At 49.6% G+C, this 19,618-nt stretch overlaps 1 protein-coding gene across 1 annotated transcript in view; it reads right to left on the bottom strand.

Moving 5' to 3' along the window:
* Positions 1-425: 425 nt before the first annotated feature.
* The window catches only part of HCN2 (hyperpolarization activated cyclic nucleotide gated potassium and sodium channel 2), a 51,612-nt gene continuing 32,419 nt past the window's right edge, over positions 426-19,618 (bottom strand). Inside the window, exons 3-8 of the mRNA XM_083421462.1 lie at positions 14,589-14,750; positions 10,712-10,930; positions 7,957-8,103; positions 6,879-7,119; positions 3,755-3,919; positions 426-2,871 (exon numbers count right to left, since the gene is read on the bottom strand). Coding sequence (XP_083277588.1) covers positions 1,877-2,871; positions 3,755-3,919; positions 6,879-7,119; positions 7,957-8,103; positions 10,712-10,930; positions 14,589-14,750 — 1,929 coding nt within the window. The 3' untranslated portion in view covers positions 426-1,876. The remainder of the gene's footprint in view (positions 2,872-3,754; positions 3,920-6,878; positions 7,120-7,956; positions 8,104-10,711; positions 10,931-14,588; positions 14,751-19,618) is intronic.

The raw sequence follows: 19,618 nt of genomic DNA, 5'->3' as shown, positions 1-19,618 counted from the left end.
TCCGGTTTGCGAACTTTTTCCGGAAGCCGAACGTGCTCCGTTTTGAGTGTTACGCTTCCGATTTGAGTGTTACGCTGCGGTCTGTCTGTTTTTGCTATTTATTTTGCGGCACTTTTTTGCGACTGCGTGGAACCCAGTTCAGCTACTGATTGACTGATTGTGTGACAGCCATACATTGCTTATCGCATTTCATTTTATGGTCTTGTTCGATAGTAAAATCCATGTTACATTGCCGTTTTAGGGGTTGTTTTTAAAAGTCTGGAACGGATTAATCCGTTCCGCATTGCTTTCTATGGGAAAGCGCGCCTTGGTTTTGGAACGCTTTGGTTTCGGAACGGACCTCCGGAGTTGATTAAGTTTGAGAACCAAATTACCACTATATATATGTTCTGTGAAATGCATTTGTTTTAACCATTGGTTATGCTGGCTGTTGGGGGGGGGGGCTGACGGGAATTGGGGGTTTCTGAGGGGGCACACACAGAGGGCCTCCAAATTGCCCCCTCCACACACAAACGCCCCACGCAATTGCGTTTCCACGGATCACCACCGTCAGGTAGACTGGCTCTGAATGTGGATGCTCTGTTTTAACTTTTGCAGTTAAGAAAGCAAAGTAAAATAAGCCACATGGAAGGAACGCTAAGAAGCTAAGTTGAGCCCAACTGGAACAGATCACCAGACCATCAAGACCAGTATCCCAACACCAGTAAGAAGCAGCCAGTGATATACTGCCTTCAGCGATGAATTTTTTTGCGATGCTCCAAAGGGCCAGGAAACCCGCAAATCCCGCCAACACACACGCAAGGAGACAAACAGGGGGGGGAAGGTTGTCGCTAGAACTGCCCTCCCTGAATTTGCCCGAAACCTTGTGGCAGCGAGTTCCGTAAGCTGCTAACGACAGGCTTGCAACAGAAGGCACTAGAGCAGAAAGTTTGGGTGGGGGGCAGAATAGCAGACAGGCAAAAACACGCAAATCCTTCTCCACGGATTGGGGACTTCCAGAAAACCCGCTCGCCATTTCCCCAAATGTCGCACCCGGTATTTAATACGTCCCCCCACCGCAAAAAAATAAAGCCTTTCAGCAGGCATGCAAAGACAGGGAAACCAGGTTTAAACAGGAGGCGGAGGGTTCGACTGCTGGCAAAGTGTGGGGCCGCAAATCCCCTCTATCAAACGACACCACTTTTTCCTAACTGCCCCCCCCAAATCCCCTTCCTTCTGGGGTCCTCCGTGGAGCGAATTTGCATAAGGCTCTGCGCATGTGGTCTGTTATCGTATAGATACCTATAATTGATATTAACTGTTTTGAGATATATATGTATTTATGCATGTATATATCTGACACATATCGGGTTAAAGTTGCGCGGTAAGTCTAGATATGGCTTTCGGTGGTGCAGTCACAGCAGGGCAAAGTGGGATGGAGAGGATATGGGGTCACCGGGAGCCAAACTTTGGTCAGGAGCGACGGGTGACGGGGCAGCTGGCTTTCTCAATCTCTCTCAACACACACTCAAATACCAAACCCCCCTTTTCCAGGGAAAGGAACAAGGCTCCCCCCTAAACTTTGCCCAGCTTCTGTACGAACCATGGGGGTTGCTGCCCTGCTTTCCCCGCAAGCAGCCTTCATAAGCTGCCCGGCGGGCACCGGGCATTGCGGCGGGCACCGGGGCACAACACCCGCCCCCCGTCCCCGCGAAGATCTGGCCTGCCCCCCTTTCCCCTTGCCACCAGTTTTGTGCAGCAAAAGGAGCGGTCCGCAAGAGAGAAAAGGCGCCGCTGCCGCGATGGGCATTGCAGTGCCGCCTTGCCGCCAGCCGGGTTGGGGGTGCCGCCCTCACCCCGCGGCCGCCACGGTGCCGCCGGCCGCTCGGGTCAAAGGTCACAAGTTGGAAGGAAGCCTGGATTTCGCTGGGTCCGTGTCGGGCGTGCTAATGGCAGAGTCCTTGCGGGCGGAGCCCGAGTCCGGAGGAGGAGGCGGCGTCGGGGACCCCACGGGCACCGGGTGGGGCGGGCCCCCGCGGGGCGGAGGCGCAGCCCCCCGGGGCGTACCTCCGGGGCTTTGGGCGGAGGGGGAAGAGGAGGCCGGCGACGCCCCTTGGCCTTGCCCCGCGGCGATGGAGGAAGAGGACTCGCCGGCGGACGGCGGTGGGCTTTGGCCCATGGTCTGAGAAACGCCGTGCGGCAGCGACGGCTGCGAGGCCGACAGAGGGCGTGTCTCCTGGCTGAGGCTGCTGGTGGGGAGCGCCTGCGTGCTTTTGTGCGCCGCTAGCCGCTGCGGCGAACCGGGCGCCTTCTGCTGAGTCAGCGAGAGCTGGGAGCCCGACTGGCCTTTGGCGCCGCCGTAGGGGAACGTCCGGCTGGCTAGGGGGCTTTGGACGGGCGGCCTGGGCGCCACCGCGGAGAAGGGGGCGGGAGGCTGCTGCTGCTGCAGCGGGCGCTGCGGCGGCGGCTGCTGTGGTGCGCCGTGTTGTTGTTGCTGCTGCTGTTGCTGTTGTTGTTGTTGTTGCAGGTTGAGCTGCTGGTGCTGTTGCAGCAGCGCCGGCGAGATGGCGAAGGGACCCGGGACGGCGCCTTGGTACTGTAGCCGGCGCACCATGCGCGGGGACCCCAGTCCCAGGGGCCCCACCAACGGGCTGGCCATCTGCGGGCAGAAACTCATGGCCACGGCCTGCTGGAGCGTGGCGATGGCCGACGTCACCTGGGGCTGAGGCGCTGCTGGGGCAAACATGGCCGCGTGGTGATGGAGTTCTGCCTGCTGGACCATCTCGCGGTCGTAGCGGACGATCTCCTGTATGATCTCGTTCTCCTGGTTGTTGAAGACGCCCGAGTTGAGGTCGTGCTGGACTTTGTGCAGTAGGATGGAGTTCTTCTTGCCTGGGGGGAGAGGGGGAAAAGGAGAGAGGGTCAACATTATAGCATCATTATTATTATTATTATTATTAATTTTTATTTATATCCCGCCCTCCCCAGCCGAAGCCAGGCTTGGGGCGGCTAACAACAATAAAATAATACAACATTCATTTCATTATAATGATTTCTGTTCTCATCCTGAAGCAAAGTTCTTAACCCGAGGTACCTTTTCTGGGTTAGCGGAGTCTGTAACCTGAAGCGCCTGTAACCCGAGGTACCACTGTATACCGTATTTTTCGCTCTATAAGACGCACCAGACCATAAGACGCACCTAGTTTTTGGAGGAGGAAAACAAGAAAAAAATATTCTGAATCTCAGAAGCCAGAACAGCAAGAGGGATCGCTGTGCAGCGAAAGCAGCAATCCCTCTTGCTGTTCTGGCTTCTGGGATAGCTGCGCAGCCTGCATTCGCCCCATAAGATGCACACACATTTCCCCTTACTTTATAGGAGGGAAAAGGTGAGTCTTAGAGAGCAAAAAATACGGCACATTTCCAAAATATAAGATAAAAAACAAATAAAATAAAACCTACATCCAGCAACAGTGTTTTGTGTTGTGTACATAGCTGTCAACGTTTTCCTTTTTTTAAGGGAAATTCCCTTATTCTGAATAGGATTCCTCGCAAGAAAAGGGGAAAGTGAACAGCTATGGTTGTGCAGGCTCCTAGGATGTAAGCCATGGGTTCCGCCTGCTCCCTAAAATATCACCAGTTTGCTCCTTTCTATATACAGGGTGCCTACATTCTGCTATTTGTAATTATTAGTAGTCTGCCAAGGCTCTTCTACCCCTTCTGAAGTCGAGGAAAGGTGCAGAATTTTCCCCATGGGGTGGGGGACCCCACAAAATACCTATGCGGTCCAGGCGGTCGATGGCGACTGTTTCGAAAGCTCGTCTCATCATGGGATATTCCTCCAAGACTTCGTTGAAGTTGTCCACCGAGAGGGAGTAGAGGCGGCAGTAGGTGTCTGCTCGGACGCTGGCAGTACGGCGGCCTCTGGTCAGCAAGCAGATTTCTGCAAGGCAAGATAGGGAAAAAGCTTTTTTTCCCAGCACATAAACACACACACAGGCAACACGGATTTCGGTTGCAACCCCCGTCAAGTGAATAAAACCCCACCACGCCGTACATAGCTGTCCACTTACAGATTTGAAAATAAGGGGCCAGCAGCCTCGAAAATAAGGCATCAGCAGCCAAAATAAGGGATTTTCAGAGCACAGGTGTGCTCGACTTCTGAGCCCCTCCGAGCCAAAGGCAGAAAGCCCAGCCAGCAGCCAAACGAAGCCTCAAGCGGTGGTTCCCACAGCGCAGCAACCCGGCAAAGGGGATGCAGCAAGGGAAACCAGTGTCACCTCTCTGCTGGGAAGCGCTGAGCAAAGGCGAGTCCCCAGGCAACGCGGCTGATTTGATCGGCACAAGGCATGCAAGCTCCACCCTCCAGTCGTTCTTAAGACTCCTTATTGGGTGAGCAACGCAGACAAGCAACCCAGTTGGAGCCTCCCTCCTCCCTGGCCGGCAGGGAGGGAGGGAGAGGAGCTGCTTCCTTTGAAACCCGGGAAATTGAAGGGACATCATCAATAAGGGACAGCAGCGGGACACGGCGCTGGGATAAGGGACTGTCCCGCCAAATAAGGGACGCTTGACAGCTATGACACCGTATCACCTCAAAAAGCTTACTGTAAAATTGGAAAAGGTCCAGGAATCGCAGAATGGCAGATTAAGTCGATGGATTTATGCCGAAATAGCAAAAAGGACCGGAAGAATCAGAAATCGGGAAAACCAAAATTAGCTGACTTTTAGAAGACATCTGAAAGCAGCCCTGTTTAGGGATGTTTTTAATGTTTGATGTTTTATTGTGTTTTGGATATTCTGTTGGGAGCAGCCCAGAGTGGCTGGGGAGGCCCAGCCAGATGGGTGGGGTTTTAATAATAATAATAATAATAATAATAATAATAATAATAATAATAATAATAATAATTTAATAAAAGGGGGAAAGATTTATATCTTTAGTAAAAAGGCAAAAGATTTATATTACATATAATAATATTTTAAAGGTGATTTATAAATTTTCCACATTCTATTATTACTATTATTATTATTGAATGTGGAAAATTTATAATCCATCAAAAACCGTCATAAGCAGTTAGAATCGTTAGTAGGGGGAGAACGATGCTTGTAGTGTAATGGTGAATTTTGGATACAATGGATTTCGATAATTATAAAAGATGCCGGAGGAAATGGTTAACATTTTTTGGATCGAATTTTTAAAAATTATTTTAAAAAAAATCATTGATTTTTATCTCCCCTGCCTGGAAGGTAATAATAAATGATAATAATAATTTTTTATTTATGCCCCGCCCTTCCTGGGCTCAGGGAGGCTAACAACAATTTTAAAACACTTAATTGATGCAACAAAAAACAGCATAAGATACAGTATAAAATAAATTCAGAATTAAAAATCAATTCGAATAAATTTTGAATAATAAATTTTGAATAAATTCAGAATTAAAAATCAATTTAGGGGGAAAATCCATCCAATAAACATTAGATGATCGCCAGGGCTAGCTGGCTAAATTAGTCCTATGTCAAAAAATAAATTTCGAATAAATTCAGAAGTAAAAATTAATTTAGGGGGGAAATCCATCCAATAAACATTAGATGATCACCATGGCTAGCTGGCTAAATTAGTCCTATTTGGGCCAGCGAGGAGACCAGGGGAGAATTAGCTGTGGGATCCCAGAGTGGGTAATCTTCATAAAAAGGGGAGAGGGAGGGAAGAAAGGGGAATAAAAGATCAGGCTAAGTTCAAATTGAAAGCCAGGCGGAATAGCTCTGTCTTACAGGCCCTGCAGAAGTGAATTTGTCCCCCTGGCATTATGGCATTGCCCAGGATGAGAAGGGGGTGGAGACAACGAAGGAACGGGTAACAGTATTTTTGCTGGGTGGGGGGGTTGAGTTGTGATGTCCAAATTTCCTGTCCGTATCATCCATGTTTAGTTCCTGCTTTTTTTTTTATCTTACACAGTTTTTGCAAGCCATGGTTTCCCTGCTGTTTTCCAGGAAACGAGAGCTGGGATGTCGATGCTGAAATGGAGAATCTGTCTGCATTACGGGGGGGAAATGGGGCAATGCAGTCTAGGGAGCTTTGATTTGGCCTATGTGGGTGCTTGTCAACATAAACAATGCCAAATTGCAAGGGGGAAGAAAATTAGGAACAACCCCCCCTCCCCACAAAAAATAAAGTCCAAAACAAGGGTTCAGTGCAGTTGCATTTGTGGCTGGCATGCTGGAGAAGGAATAATAAAATCAGGGTGAGAAGCAAGCTTTGAATCCCTTCCCCTCTCTCCCTATTTATAGGGACCTCATTTAAGGAAATTAAAAGACGCCTGTTCCTTGGGAGAAAGGCGATGGCAAACCTAGACAGCATCTTAAAAAGCAGAGACATCACCTTGCCGACAAAGGTCCGTATAGTAAAAGCTATGGTTTTCCCAGTAGTGATGTATGGAAGTGAGAGCTGGACCATCAAGAGGGCTGGTCGCCGAAGAATTGATGCTTTTGAATTCTGGTGCTGGAGGAGACTCTTGAGAGTCCCATGGACTGCAAGAAGATCAAACCTCTCCATTCTGAAGGAAATCAGCCCTGAGTGCTCACTGGAAGGACAGATCCTGAAGCTGAGGCTCCAAGACTTTGGACACCTCATGAGAAGAGAAGATTCCCCGGAAAAGACCCTGATGCTGGGAAAGATGGAGGGCGCAAGGAGAAGGGGACGACGGAGGACAAGATGGTGGGACAGTGTTCTCAAAGCAGCCAACATGAGTTTGACCAAACCGCGGGAGGCATTGGAAGACAGGAGGGCCTGGCGTGCTCTGGTCCAGGGGGTCACGAAGAGTCGGACACGACTAAACGTCTAAACAACATTTAGGGAGAGGAAATGACAACCCCCCATGCCCTATATTTTAGACCCTGAGCCTCACCTCCGAAATAGGAGCCGTCTGAGAGTTTCATCTCCTTGTTGCCCTTGGTGAGGACACTGACCACGCCGTGCTGGATGAAATACATCTTCTTGCCAATGGTGCCCTCCCGGATGATGTAGTCGCCCGGCTGGAAGACCTCAAACTTGAGCTTCGTCAACATGGCGGTGACGAAGTTGGGGTCAGCGTTGGCGAAGAGGGGCATGGAGGCCACCAGTTTGCGGCAGTTGAAGTTGACAATCTCCTGGAGAGGAGGGCAGGAAAAGGAACAGGGGGTGGTGAGCAGGGACCGAGTAACGGGAGCTCACCCAGTCGCGGGGATTCGAACCACCGACCTTCTGTTCACCAAGCCCTATGCTCTGTGGTTTAACCCACAGCGCCACCCGCGTCCCTTTTCATAGGTTGCCTACATTCTGCTAAACAAGCTATAGCTTTCGGCCCCACTCTCTTGGGGGCCCCCAAAAAAAATTTAAAGGAAAAAAACTGGATGTACATTTCCAAAATATAAGATACAAAACAAATAAAATAAAACCTACATCCAGCAACAGTGTTTTGTGTTGTGTAGGCTCCTGTGATGTAAGTCATTTAAGCCTGCTAGCCTGCTCCCTAAAATATCCCTGGTTTGCTCCTTTCTATATATAGGGTGCCTAAAGGTAAAGGTAAAGGGACCCCTGACCATTAGGTCCAGTCGCGGACGACTCTGGGCTTGCGGCGCTCATCTTGCTTTATTGGCCAAGGGAGCCGGCGTACAGCTTCCAGGTCACGTGGCCAGCATGACTAAGCCGCTTCTGGCGAACCAGAGCAGCGCACGGAAACGCCGTTTACCTTTCCGCCAGAGTGGTACCTATTTATCTACTTGTACTTTGACGTGCTTTCGAACTGCTGGGTTGGCAGGAGCAGGGACCGAGCAACGGGAGCTTACCCCATCGTGGGGATTCGAACTGCCAACCCTCTGATCAGCAAGTCCTAGGCTCTGTGGTTTAACCCACAGTGCCACCCCAGTTTAAAAATCCAGCCTTTAAACAGTAACCCATTTCACAAGCTGGCCTCTTTTTCCACAGGGTACAAGGACAACTCTTACCTCTCTCAGAGGCTCATTCAGTTCCTCAAGGATGCTGTCCTCATCGAACATCTTGCCTTGGTATCGGTGCTCGTAGTAATCGTGGATTTTCTGTCGGAAGTCGGCAGGAAGCTTGTGGAAAGACATATACTGCTCGACTTGCTTGTACTGTGGGGAGAAGAGAGAGAAACTGCAGTGAGCGCGGAGGCATTTCGAACCCTTAATTTATTGATATGTGTGGACTGATTTCACAAAGCTAAGCTAAGCTAAGCAGATATATCGTATAATTAAAGCTATGGTTTTCCCAGTAGTGATGTATGGAAGTAAGAGCTGGACCATAAAGAAGGCTGATCGCCAAAGAATGGATGCTTTTGAATTCTGGTGCCTGGAGGAGACTCTTGAGAGTCCCATGGACTGCAAGAAGATCAAGCCTCTCCATTCTGAAGGAAATCAGCCCTGAGTGCTCACTGGAAGGACAGATCCTGAAGCCGAGGCTCCAAGACTTTGGCCACCTCATGAGAAGAGAAGACTCCCTGGAAAAGACCCTGATGCTGGGAAAGATGGAGGGCACAAGGAGAAGGGGACGACAGAGGACGAGATGGTGGGACAGTGTTCTCGAAGCTACCAGCATGAGTTTGACCAAACTGCGGGAGGCAGTGGAAGACAGAAGTGCCTGGCGTGCTCTGGTCCAGGGGGTCACGAAGAGGCGGACACCACTAAACGACTCAAGATGCTGTCTAGGTTTGTCATTGCTTTTCTCCCAAGAAGCAGGCATCTTTTAATTTCGTGGCTTCTGTCACCATCTGCAGTGATCATGGAGCCCAAGAAAGTAAAATCTCTCACCGCCTCCATTTCTTCCTTTCTATTTTCAGAACATTTAGTCGACCGCAAAGCATCATTGGACGCCAGGAAAGCCCATATAGATGGAAAGAAAACAGGCAAAACAGTCCTTTCTTTGAGACGGCAACCTCCTTAATAAGCCGCTTCCTCTTGTGATCAGAGATAGAAAGCCAGAGATCTTCACCACAGCCTGAAAAACCACTTGACCTAAAAAGCCTAAGAAGGTGAGATTTGCCCTACAGCTTTGCCTAGCAGGAATGCCAAGGCCTTGGCAAGAGTGAATTCTCTTTGCTTTCTGCATCTTGCTTCAATCACCAACCCCACGAGGCCATGGCTGTCAGAAGACGGGTGGCGGTCGCATCCAGAGATCACTCAGTCGAAGCGGGGGGGGGGGGGGTTGGTGGTGGGGGTGCCTCTGAGGACCCAACGAGGTTGTCAAAAAAAGAGCCTTTTGCTTCAGGAGACAGGAAGAGGACTGGTCAAAACAGCCTCCAGCCATCGTCTCTAAAACCAAGCTGTCGTCTATCCTTTAAAGATTTTCACAGGGAAAGGAAAGGAATGATTCCCCAATTTAAAATAAATATTCTTTAACAGAAAGCAGAGAAAACGGATGTTCGCATGGGTCAGAGCTTTTTAATACTGCAATCCTGTGTTCTTTCGCGTAAACACCAGGTGGAAATATTTTTTCATTTATTGCTGCATTTATTTTTCCATTTCTCTCTCTTTCTTCCCTTTATTTCTATTGTTCCTTTCTTTCCTTCTTCCCTCCCCACCCCCCCACAGCTGCAATTTTACTGTTATTATGGGGAAATCTCAACAAAAAAATCTGATCAAAAGAAAAGAAGATTGAGATACTCTTGGTTCTTAAAAGACTCTTGGTTCTGAAGGAAAAATTAAATAGGAGACCTCATTGCTCCCTATATATTGACATACATATCGATAGATTAAATAAAATCATATCTACTGTATCTCAGGGCAGTGGGAGAAAGGAGAGGTTGTAATGGAAATGACCGCAGGGTTCTGTTTCTACTTTCCTTTTTCCCAGCTAGATGGAGCTTCCACATTCAGGAGCAATCTACCGCCGTAGGAATAAATGCGAAAGACCAGGAACGTATCAGGTTTGTCACACTCGTGCTCTCCCTGGGACAAGGAAACGCTGGGACAAGACGCTGAAGGAGTGTCTCCACCTCCATCGTTCTGCCCGGACACTGAGGTCCAGCTCCGAGGGCCTTCTGGCAGTTCCCTCCCGGCAAGAAGCCAAGTTACAGGGAACCAGGCAGAGGGCCTTCTCGGTGGTGGCACCCGCCCTGTGAAACGCCCTCCCGCCAGATGTCAAAGAGAAAAAGAACTACCAAACTACCAAATAGAGTAGTACCAAACAGAGAACTACCAAATAGAGGAGGGAGAAAGGTTGTTTTCTGCTGCTCCAGAGAAGCGGACACGGAGCAAGGGATCCAAACAACAAGAAAGAAGATTCCACCTAAACATTAGGAAGAACTTCCTGACAGTAAGAGCTGTTCGACAGTGGAATTTGCTGCCAAGGAGTGTGGTAGAGTCTCCTTCTTTGGAGGTCTTTAAGCAGAGGCTTGATAACCATATGCCAGGAGTGCTCTGATGGTGTTTCCTGCTTGGCAGGGGGTTGGACTCGATGGCCCTTGTGGTCTCTTCCAACTCTATGATTCTATGATTCAAACTTTTAGAAGACACCTGAAGGCAGCCCTGTTTAGGGAAGCTTTTCGTGTTTGATAGGTTATTGTATTTTAGTGTTTTGTTGGAAGCCGCCCAGAGTGGCTGGGGAAACCCAGCCAGATGGGCAGGGTATAAATAATAAATTATTATTATTATTATTATTAAATGGGATCCGAGCCGCTGGTTGCCCTGTCTCAGCTGCGGAAACGCCACCCAACGGACCTCGCCTTCCCTGCCCCAAAAATACCTTCTCTTGATACTGGCGCCGGGAGGAATCGAGGGACTGGATGAGGGCTGTGGCGTGGCCAATGAACATGGCATAGCACGTTGCTCCCACGATCATGCTCAGCATGGTCAGCCAGATGTCGGTCATGCTTTCTGGGGCTTGGCGGCCATAACCGATGCACAGCATGTGGCTCATCGACTTGAAGAGGGCAAAAGAGTACAGTTCGCTCCAGGAGTCGTTCTGGAACAGAGAGAGAGAGGCAGCTCACAGGAGGAAGCTACAAAAGGCTGAGAATGTACATTTATTTCAATGAATTGACTTTTGCACAACTTCAGAAAGCTTTTACAGAGTTACGACTAAATACAATACTCTGCTTATAGAGAGGCATACCATAAAACGAATGTGTCTGCATTAGGGGATGTTCTGAAGTAGAGGACCTTATGCATTATAGCTCGCACTGTCCCTTATATAATGATGCCAGGAAAAGATTTTTAGTACCTATAATGACAAGGTCCCCTGGCCAGAACCCCTCGGACATGATTTTATATCTCCTCGCAGACACAGATAAGTATGGGACCTGGCGTGTAGCACTTTATGCAACCGCTGCTAGGAAAATCAGAGCAAATTATATAGCCAAGGTAGCCATTAACTGTAAAGGAGATGGATTTATTTGATCCTATCTATCAACCTCAGGCTATGCTCTATCTTTGTCACCAAACTCTGAGTATAAATTGCACACTGTATTAATTGGCATTGCTTTTAACATTAGTGGCCATGTGATGATTTTAGCTTACGAATTTTATTGTTTAATGTCTCGATTTGTACATTGGGGTACTTTCATAGCTCTGTTTAGAGTACGTAATGTTTGGATAATATAAATGTTTTAAGTCTTTTTTATCAATTCAGTATAAAGGTAAAGGTAAAGGTACCCCTGCCCGTACGGGCCAGTCTTGACAGACTCTAGGGTTGTGCGCCCATCTCACTCAAGAGGCCGGGGGCCAGCGCTGTCCGGAGACACTTCCGGGTCACGTGGCCAATGTGACATCGCTGCTCTGGTGAGCCAGAGCCGCACACGGAAACGCTGTTTACCTTCCCGCTGGTAAGCGGTCCCTATTTATCTACTTGCACCCAAGGGTGCTTTCGAACTGCTAGGTTGGCAGGCGCTGGGACCGAACAGCGGGAGCGCACCCCGCCACGGGGATTCGAACCGCCGACCTTTCGATCGGCAAGCCCTAGGCGCTGAGGCTTTTACCCACAGCGCCACTCGCGTCCCTTATCAATTCAGTATATTTTCTTTTAATTGCCAAATAATTCTGTGTACATTGCAGCAGCCTTGGGCTATGAGCAATAAAACTGACTGAGACTGAGACACAGGAGGAAGCAGGCAGCCTGGGCACAACAGAAACCAGTCCTCCTGTCTGATAGGTCCGTGTTTTCGCTATTACAGTCATACCTTGGTTTACAGCCAAGAGCTGCCTGCACCCCGAAGCCCGGGCGCGCTGAGCAGTCGCGCCGGGGCTTCGGGTAGCTGTGCGCAAGCCGCAGGAGTGCTCCCCCGGCTTGCGCAGAGCTGCCTCTTATCCTGAAGCCCCGGCGCGCTGAGCAGTCACGCCGGGGCTTGGGTAGCTCTCCGCAAGGCACGGGAGCCCGGCGCTGGGCTCCCGCGGCTTGCGGAGAGTTGCCTGTTCTGGGGGCTGGGGGAAAAATAATCCCCCCCCTTTATTTCCCCCCCAAAAAACTAGGTGTGCCTTATGGGACAGTACGTCCTATAGGGCGAAAAATACGGTACTTCCAGGTTTCAGCGGCCGCACATGCGCAGAAGTGCTAAATCGCGCTTTGCACATGCGCAGAAGGACCAAATCGCAACCCGTGCGTTCACGGACGCGGGTTGCGAACGTGCATCCCACATGGATCACGTTAGCAATCCGAGCGTCACTGTACTAACTCAACCAGTGCCGGATTTACGTAAAGTGGTACCTCTGGTTAATTCGTTCCGGAGGTCCGTTCTTAACCTGAAACTGTTCTTCACCTGAAGCACCACTTTAGCTAATGGGGCCTCCCGCTGCCGCCGCGTGGTTTCTGTTCTCATCCTGAAGCAAAGTTCTTAACCCGAGGTACTATTTCTGGGTTAGCGGAGTCTCTAACCTGAAGCGTATGTAACCTGAGGTACCACTGTATAAGCTAAACAAGCTACAGCTTAGGGCCCCACTCTCTTGGGGACGCCCCCAAAAAATTAAAGGAAAAAAACTGGATGTACATTTCCAAAATATAAGATAAAGAATAAATAAAATAAATCCTACATAAAGCAACGGTGTTTTGTGTTGTGTAGGCTCCTACGATGTAAATCATGGGCCCCGCCTGCTAGCCTGCTCCCTAAAATATCCCTGGTTTGCTCCTTTCTATATATAGGGTGCCTACATTCTGCATGGACATTAGATGATCACCAGGGCTAGCTGGCTAAATTAGTTCTATTTGGGCCAGCGAGGAGACCAGGGGAGAATTAGCTGTGGGATCCCAGAGCGGGGAATCTTCATAAAAAGGGGAGGGAAGGAAGGGGAATAAAAGATCAGGCTGAATTCAAATTAAAGGCCAGGCGGAATAGCTCTGTCTTAGAGGCCCTGCGGAAGGAGGTTAAATCCTGCAGGGCCCTGGTCTCATGGGACAGAGCATTCCACCAGGTCGGAGCCACCACTGAAAAGGCCCTGGCCCTGGTGGAGGATAGTCTGACTTCCTTAGGGCCCGGGACCTCTAAACGGTGATTATTCACGGACCTTAAGGTCCTCTGCGGGGCAGACCAGGAGAAGCGGTCCCATAAATATGAGGGCCCTAAGCCACAAAGGGCTTTAAAGGTCATAACCTGTAAACATTTTTCTTTAAGGAAAAAAAAGGACTGTGTAAAACCAAATTAAAAATTACTAGAGACGGAGAAAGGAAGGGGGGAAGGGGGGCTATGTTTCCCGAAGGTCTGCATTTCCATGATGAGGAGGCAATTAGGGGGACGAGGCTGTTCCTAGTCCTCATGGACTGTTTTGGGGGGACAGGGGGCGGGCGGGTGTGGGGGACTCCCTGGTCCTGAATGGGGTAACTGTGCCCCTGAAGGACCAGGTACGCAGCCTGGGAGTCATTTTGGACTCACAGCTGTCCATGGAGGCACAGGTCAATTCTGTGTCCAGGGCAGCTCCATCTGGTACGCAGGATGAGACCCTCCCTGCCTGCGGACTGTCTTGCCAGAGTGATGCATGCGCTGGTTATCTCCTGCTTGGACTACTGCAATGCGCTCTACGTAGGGCTACCTTTGAAGGTGACCCGGAAACTGCAATTAATCCAGAATGCGGCAGCTAGACTGGTGACTGGGAGTGGCCACCGGGACCACATAACACCGGTCCTGAGAGATCTGCATTGGCTCCCAGTACGTTTCCAAGTGTTGGTGCTGACCTTGAAAGCCCTAAATGGCCTCGGTCCTGTATACCTGAAGGAGCGTCTCCACCCCCATCGTTCAGCCCGGACACTGAGCTCCAGCGCCGAGGGCTTTCTGGTGGTTCCCTCATTGCGAGAAGTGAGGTTACAGGGAACCAGATAGAGGGCCTTCTCGGTAGTGGCGCCCGCCCTGTGGAACGCCCTCCCTTCAGATGTGAAGGAAATAAGCAGCTATCTTCTCTTTAAAAGACATCTGAAGGCAGCCCTGTTTAGTTTTTAATATTTAATGTTGTATTGTTTTTAACACTTGGTTGGAAGCCGCCCAGAGTGGCTGGGGAAACTCAGCCAGATGGGCAGGGTATAAATAATAAGTTGTTATTTATTATTATTATTATTATTATTATTATTATTATTATTATTGAGGCCGGCTCCCGGTAGCAAGAGCCAAGATGGGGGAAGATGTCGAGGCAAGCGGACTCACCACCATCCCATTGATGGAGACCCAGCAGTCGCTGGGGAAATCTTGGAGCATGGGAACCAGGAACTGCAGGCAGCCATCCCAGTGACACAGAAGAAGCATCATTCCAATGAGGTTGATGATCCTCATGACGGCGCTGGCCAGGTCGTAGGTCATGTGGAAGATCTGAAAAGGAAATGCATATATTATTTCAGGACTGTAACGGACCGGAGAACTGGGCCCCGGCTCAGGAAACGAATTTCAGCAGGGACAAATGTACGGTTCTGCACTTAGGCAGGAAGAACCAGGTTGGGGGACACCTTGCTTGCTAGCAGTACATGTGAAAAGGCTCTAGGGGTCTTGGTGGACCACAAGCTGAACATGAGCCAAGAGTGTGATGCAGCAGCAAAAAAGGCGAATGCTATTGCAGGCTGCATCAAACAGGAATCTAGTGTCCAGATCAAGGGAAGTCATAAAGTAAAGGTAAAGGGACCCCTGACCATTAGGTCCAGCAGTGACCGACTCTGGGGTTGCAGCGCTCATCTCGCTTTACTGGCCGAGGGAGCCGGCGTACAACTTCCGGGTATGTGGCCAGCAGGACTAAGCTGCTTCTGGTGAACCAGAGCAGCGCACGGAAATGCCGTTTACCTTCCTGCCGGAGCGGTACCTATTTATCTACTTTGACGTGCTTTCGAACTGCTAGGTTGGCAGAAGCTGGTACAGAACAACGGGAGCTCACTCCGTCACGGGGATTCGAACCGCCGACCTTCTGATTGGCAAGTCCTAGGCTCTGTGGTTTAACCCACAGCGCCACCCGTGTCCCAGGTAAGTCATAGTCCCGTTCTATTCTGCCTGGAATACACTGACCACACCTGGAATGTTGTGTCCAATTCTGGGCACCACAATTTAAGAAGGATGTTGACAAGCTGGAGCCATGTGCAGAGGAGGGCGACCGAGATTATCAAGGGTCTGGAAACCAAGCCTGATGAGGAACGGTCGAAGGAGCTGGGTATGTTTATCTTGGAAAAGAGGAGATATGAGAGCCATCTTCAAACATCTGAAGGGCTGTCACACGGAAGAGGGAGCACGCTTATTTTCTCCTGCTCTGGAGAGTAGGACTCGAACCCGTGGCTTCAAGTGACAAGAAAGGAGATTCCGACTAAACAGTCGGAAAAACTTTCTGACAGTAAGAGCTGTTCGGCAGTGGAACAGACTCCCACAAGATGTGGCGAACTCTCCTTCCATGGAGAATTTTAAGCGGAAGTTGGGTGACCATCTGTCAGGGATGCTTTAGCCGAGATTCCTGCATCGCAGGGGGTTGGACTAGATGACCGCTGGGTCTCTTCCAGCTCTAAGAATCTATGATTCTTTGATCTACACCCCACATTTCTGTGATAAGCCAGTTTGGAAGACAAAAATCTCAATTGAGACAGATTAAAGGTGAATTCTAGAGAAATAACGAAGGGACGCGGATGGCGCTGTGGGTAAAAGCCTCAGCGCCTAGGGCTTGCCGATCGAAAGGTCGGCGGTTCAAATCCCCGCGGCAGGGTGCGCTCCCGTCGTTCGGTCCCAGTGCCTGCCAACCTAGCAGTTCGAAAGCAATCCCGGGTGCAAGTAGATAAATAGGGACCGCTTACTAGCAGGAAGGTAAACGGCGTTTCCGTGTGCGCTCTGGCTCGCCAGAGCAGCGATGTCACGCTTGCCACGTGTTCCGGAAGTGTCTGCGGACAGCGCTGGCCCCCAGCCTCTTGAGTGAGATGGGCGCACAACCCTAGAGTCTGTCAAGACTGGCCCGTACGGGCAGGGGTACCTTTACCTTTACCTTAGAGAAATAACACTAAACTGGGTGATATATATATATATATATATATATATATATATATATATATCAGCAGATTGAAAACAGGGGGGGTGCAATTACTGTTAAAGCTTTGTTCTGTTTCTTTGAAAAGCTCACCAGACTAAAATGGTCTTAAGAGCCACTACAAAGACTCTCCTGCACCTATAAAATAGAACAAGCTGGCCAGGCCATTGATTTTCTGTTTCCTTCTTTATTTTACACTAAATTTAAAACAGAAAACCGGTCTGCAGACTCCTCTCGATGCTGCACTCTCAAAAGCAAAAGGAACAATTACTAAAGTTATCAAAAGCAAAAGGAACAATTATCAAAGATTGGGGCTCGAAGCAGCTTACGCAAATTAAAACAACACAAAAAAACACAGAAAGCTAAATACAGTGGTACCTCGGGTTAAGTGCTTAATTCGTTCCGGAGGTCCGTTCTTAACCTGAAGCACCACTTTAGCTAATGGGGCCTCCCGCTGCCACCGGAGCACGATTTCTGTTATCAGCCTGAAGCAAAGTTCTAAACTCGAGGTAATATTTCTGGGTTGGCTGAGGCTGTAACCTGAAGCGTCTGTAACCCGAGGTACCACTGTACATATATAAAAGGCTGAGAGGTGACCGGATTGCTGTCTTCAAATATTTGGAAGGTGTACAGACCCGCTGAAAGTAATGGAACAGAACAGAACAGAACAGAAGCACTAAACAGTTGGTATTTAAAGACAGGTTGGAAATATCACTAAGCGACTGAGCAGGAAGGTTGATCGAGAGAGGAGGCCCCCTGGTATTCCAACTCTTACTAAGTACAGTGGTACCTCGGGTTACATACGCTTCAGGTTACATACGCTTCAGGTTACAGACTCTGCTAACCCAGAAATAGTACCTCGGGTTAAGAACTTTGCTTCAGGATGAGAACAGAAATCGCGCAGTGGCAGCAGTGGGAGGCCCCATTAGCTAAATCGGTACCTCAGGTTAAGAACAGTTTCAGGTTAAGAACAGACCTCTGGAATGAATTAAGTTCTTAATCCGAGGTACCACTGTATCTCTCCCCCCCCCCCCCCATTTTCTTAAATTGGAGTCCTCCAAAATAGAAGGCGTCTTATGCATGGGTGCGTCTTATAGACGGAAGGTACGGTAGTTTGCCAACAAAGGTCCGTATAGTTCAAGCTCTGGTTTTCCCAGGAGTGATGCATGGAAGTGAGAGCTGGACCATAAAGAAAGCCAATCGCCGAAGAATGGATGCTTTTGAATTCAGGTGCTGGAGGAGACTCTTGAGAGTCCCATGGACTGCAAGAAGATCAAACCTCTCCATTCTGAAGGAGATCAGCCCTGAGTGCTCACTGGAAGGACAGATCCTGAAGCTGAGGCTCCAAGACTTTGGCCACCTCATGAGAAGAGAAGACTCCCTGGAAAAGACCCTGATGTTGGGAAAGATGGAGGGCACAAGGAGAAGGGGATGATGGAGGACGAGATGGTGGGACAGTGTTCTCGAAGCTACCAGCATGAGTTTGACCAAACTACGGGAGGCAGTGGAAGACAGGAGGGCCTGGCGTGCTCTGGTCCAGGGGGTCACGAAGAGTCGGACACGACTAAACGACTCAACAACAACAGCACAGTAGTTTGCAAACTGGAACAGTCACTTCTGGGTTTCGATTGTTCGGGAGCAGATTTGTTCAGGAGCCAAGGCATTTGAGATCCAAGATAGATGCTTTTGGTAGGGTAAGGGGCACGGCGGATGAGTTTATGGAGCTGGGGGGGGGTGAGTTTATGGAACCACTGGCCTGGAGCGGGACAAGGCAGGACTCCAAAGGTGGACGCTGTCTCGTGTCCACGCTTTTGCCCTGTCCTTCTGTGTCTTCCGGAGAAACTGCAGCCTGCTCTCCATGTGCGCGTCATAATTTCTGCCGGGAGGGGAGCATCTGTGCATCGGCTGCGAGCTTCCACATGCCGGCTCCCCCCCCCCCCGACGCAGGCCATGCGCCGCAGAGAGGCCCTTGTCTCTCCCCTGACCCCAGCTGTAATTACCCGCTAGATTGAATGTTGGAACAATTAATACGTCCTCGTCAAACGACGAGCCTTTTGTGATTGCATTTCCTCCGCGCAGAGAGAGAGCTATTTCCACGCTGCCTCGATCCTGCGATCAAAACGGCAGCGTTGGTGGTCCGCAGGGTAGGTGGGGGAGAGCCCTATCCCCCCCCCCCCGCTGCAAATGATTGCGGTCGCCGGTTCGAATCCTGCCTTAACTACCATATTTTTTGCTCTATAAGACTCACGTTTTCTCTCCTAAAAAGTATGGGGCAATGTGTGTGCGTCTTATGGAGCGAATGCAGGCTGCGCAGCTATCCCAGAAGCCAGAACAGCAAGAGGGATCACTGCTTTCACTGCACAGCGATCCTTCTTGCTGCTCTGGCTTCTGAGATTCAGAATATTTTTTTCTTGTTTTCCTCCTCCAAAAACTAGGTGCGTCTTGTGGTCTGGTGCGTCTTATAGAGCGAAAAATACGGTACTTCCGGGAAGCGGGAGCTGTTTTATTAGCTGTGATGTCTGCAAAACCCTGGGTTCAATTTCTGGCACGTCTACAGTGGTACCTCTGGTTACGTACTTAACTCGTTCTGGAGGTCTGTTCTTAACCTGAAACTGTTCTTAACCTGAAGCACCACTTTAGCTAATGGGGCCTCCCGCTGCCGCCACGCCATTTCTGTTTTCATCCTGAAGCAAAGTTCTTAACCCAAGGTACTATTTCTGGGTTAGCAGAGTCTGTAACCTGAAGCGTATGTAACCTGAAGCGTATGTAACCCGAGGTACCACTGTACTTAGTAAGAGTTGGAATACCAGGGGGCCTCCTCTCTCGATCAACCTTCCTGCTCAGTCGCTTAGTGATATTTCCAACCTGTCTTTAAATACCAACTGTTTAGCGCTTCTGTTCTGTTCTGTTCTGTTCCATTACTTTCAGCGGGTCTGTACACCTTCCAAATATTTGAAGACAGCAATCCGGTCACCTCTCAGCCTTTTATATGTACAGTGGTACCTCGGGTTACAGAAATTACACTCCTGATGACCGTGATGTAATTTCTGAGCTGTAACCTGAAGCGTCTGTAACCTGAAGCATCTGTAACCCAAGGTAGAACTGTACTATCCATGTATAAGACGACCCCAGATTTTGAACATTAAAAAGGTAAAGGTAAAGGGACCCCTGACCGTTAGGTCCAGCTGTG

The sequence above is a fragment of the Podarcis tiliguerta genome (genome assembly GCF_965153285.1).
Source record: "Podarcis tiliguerta genome assembly, chromosome: 18".
NCBI lineage: Eukaryota > Metazoa > Chordata > Lepidosauria > Squamata > Lacertidae > Podarcis > Podarcis tiliguerta.
Note: the sequence above shows the minus strand (reverse complement) of the source record. Positions and strands in the feature narration are given on the sequence as shown.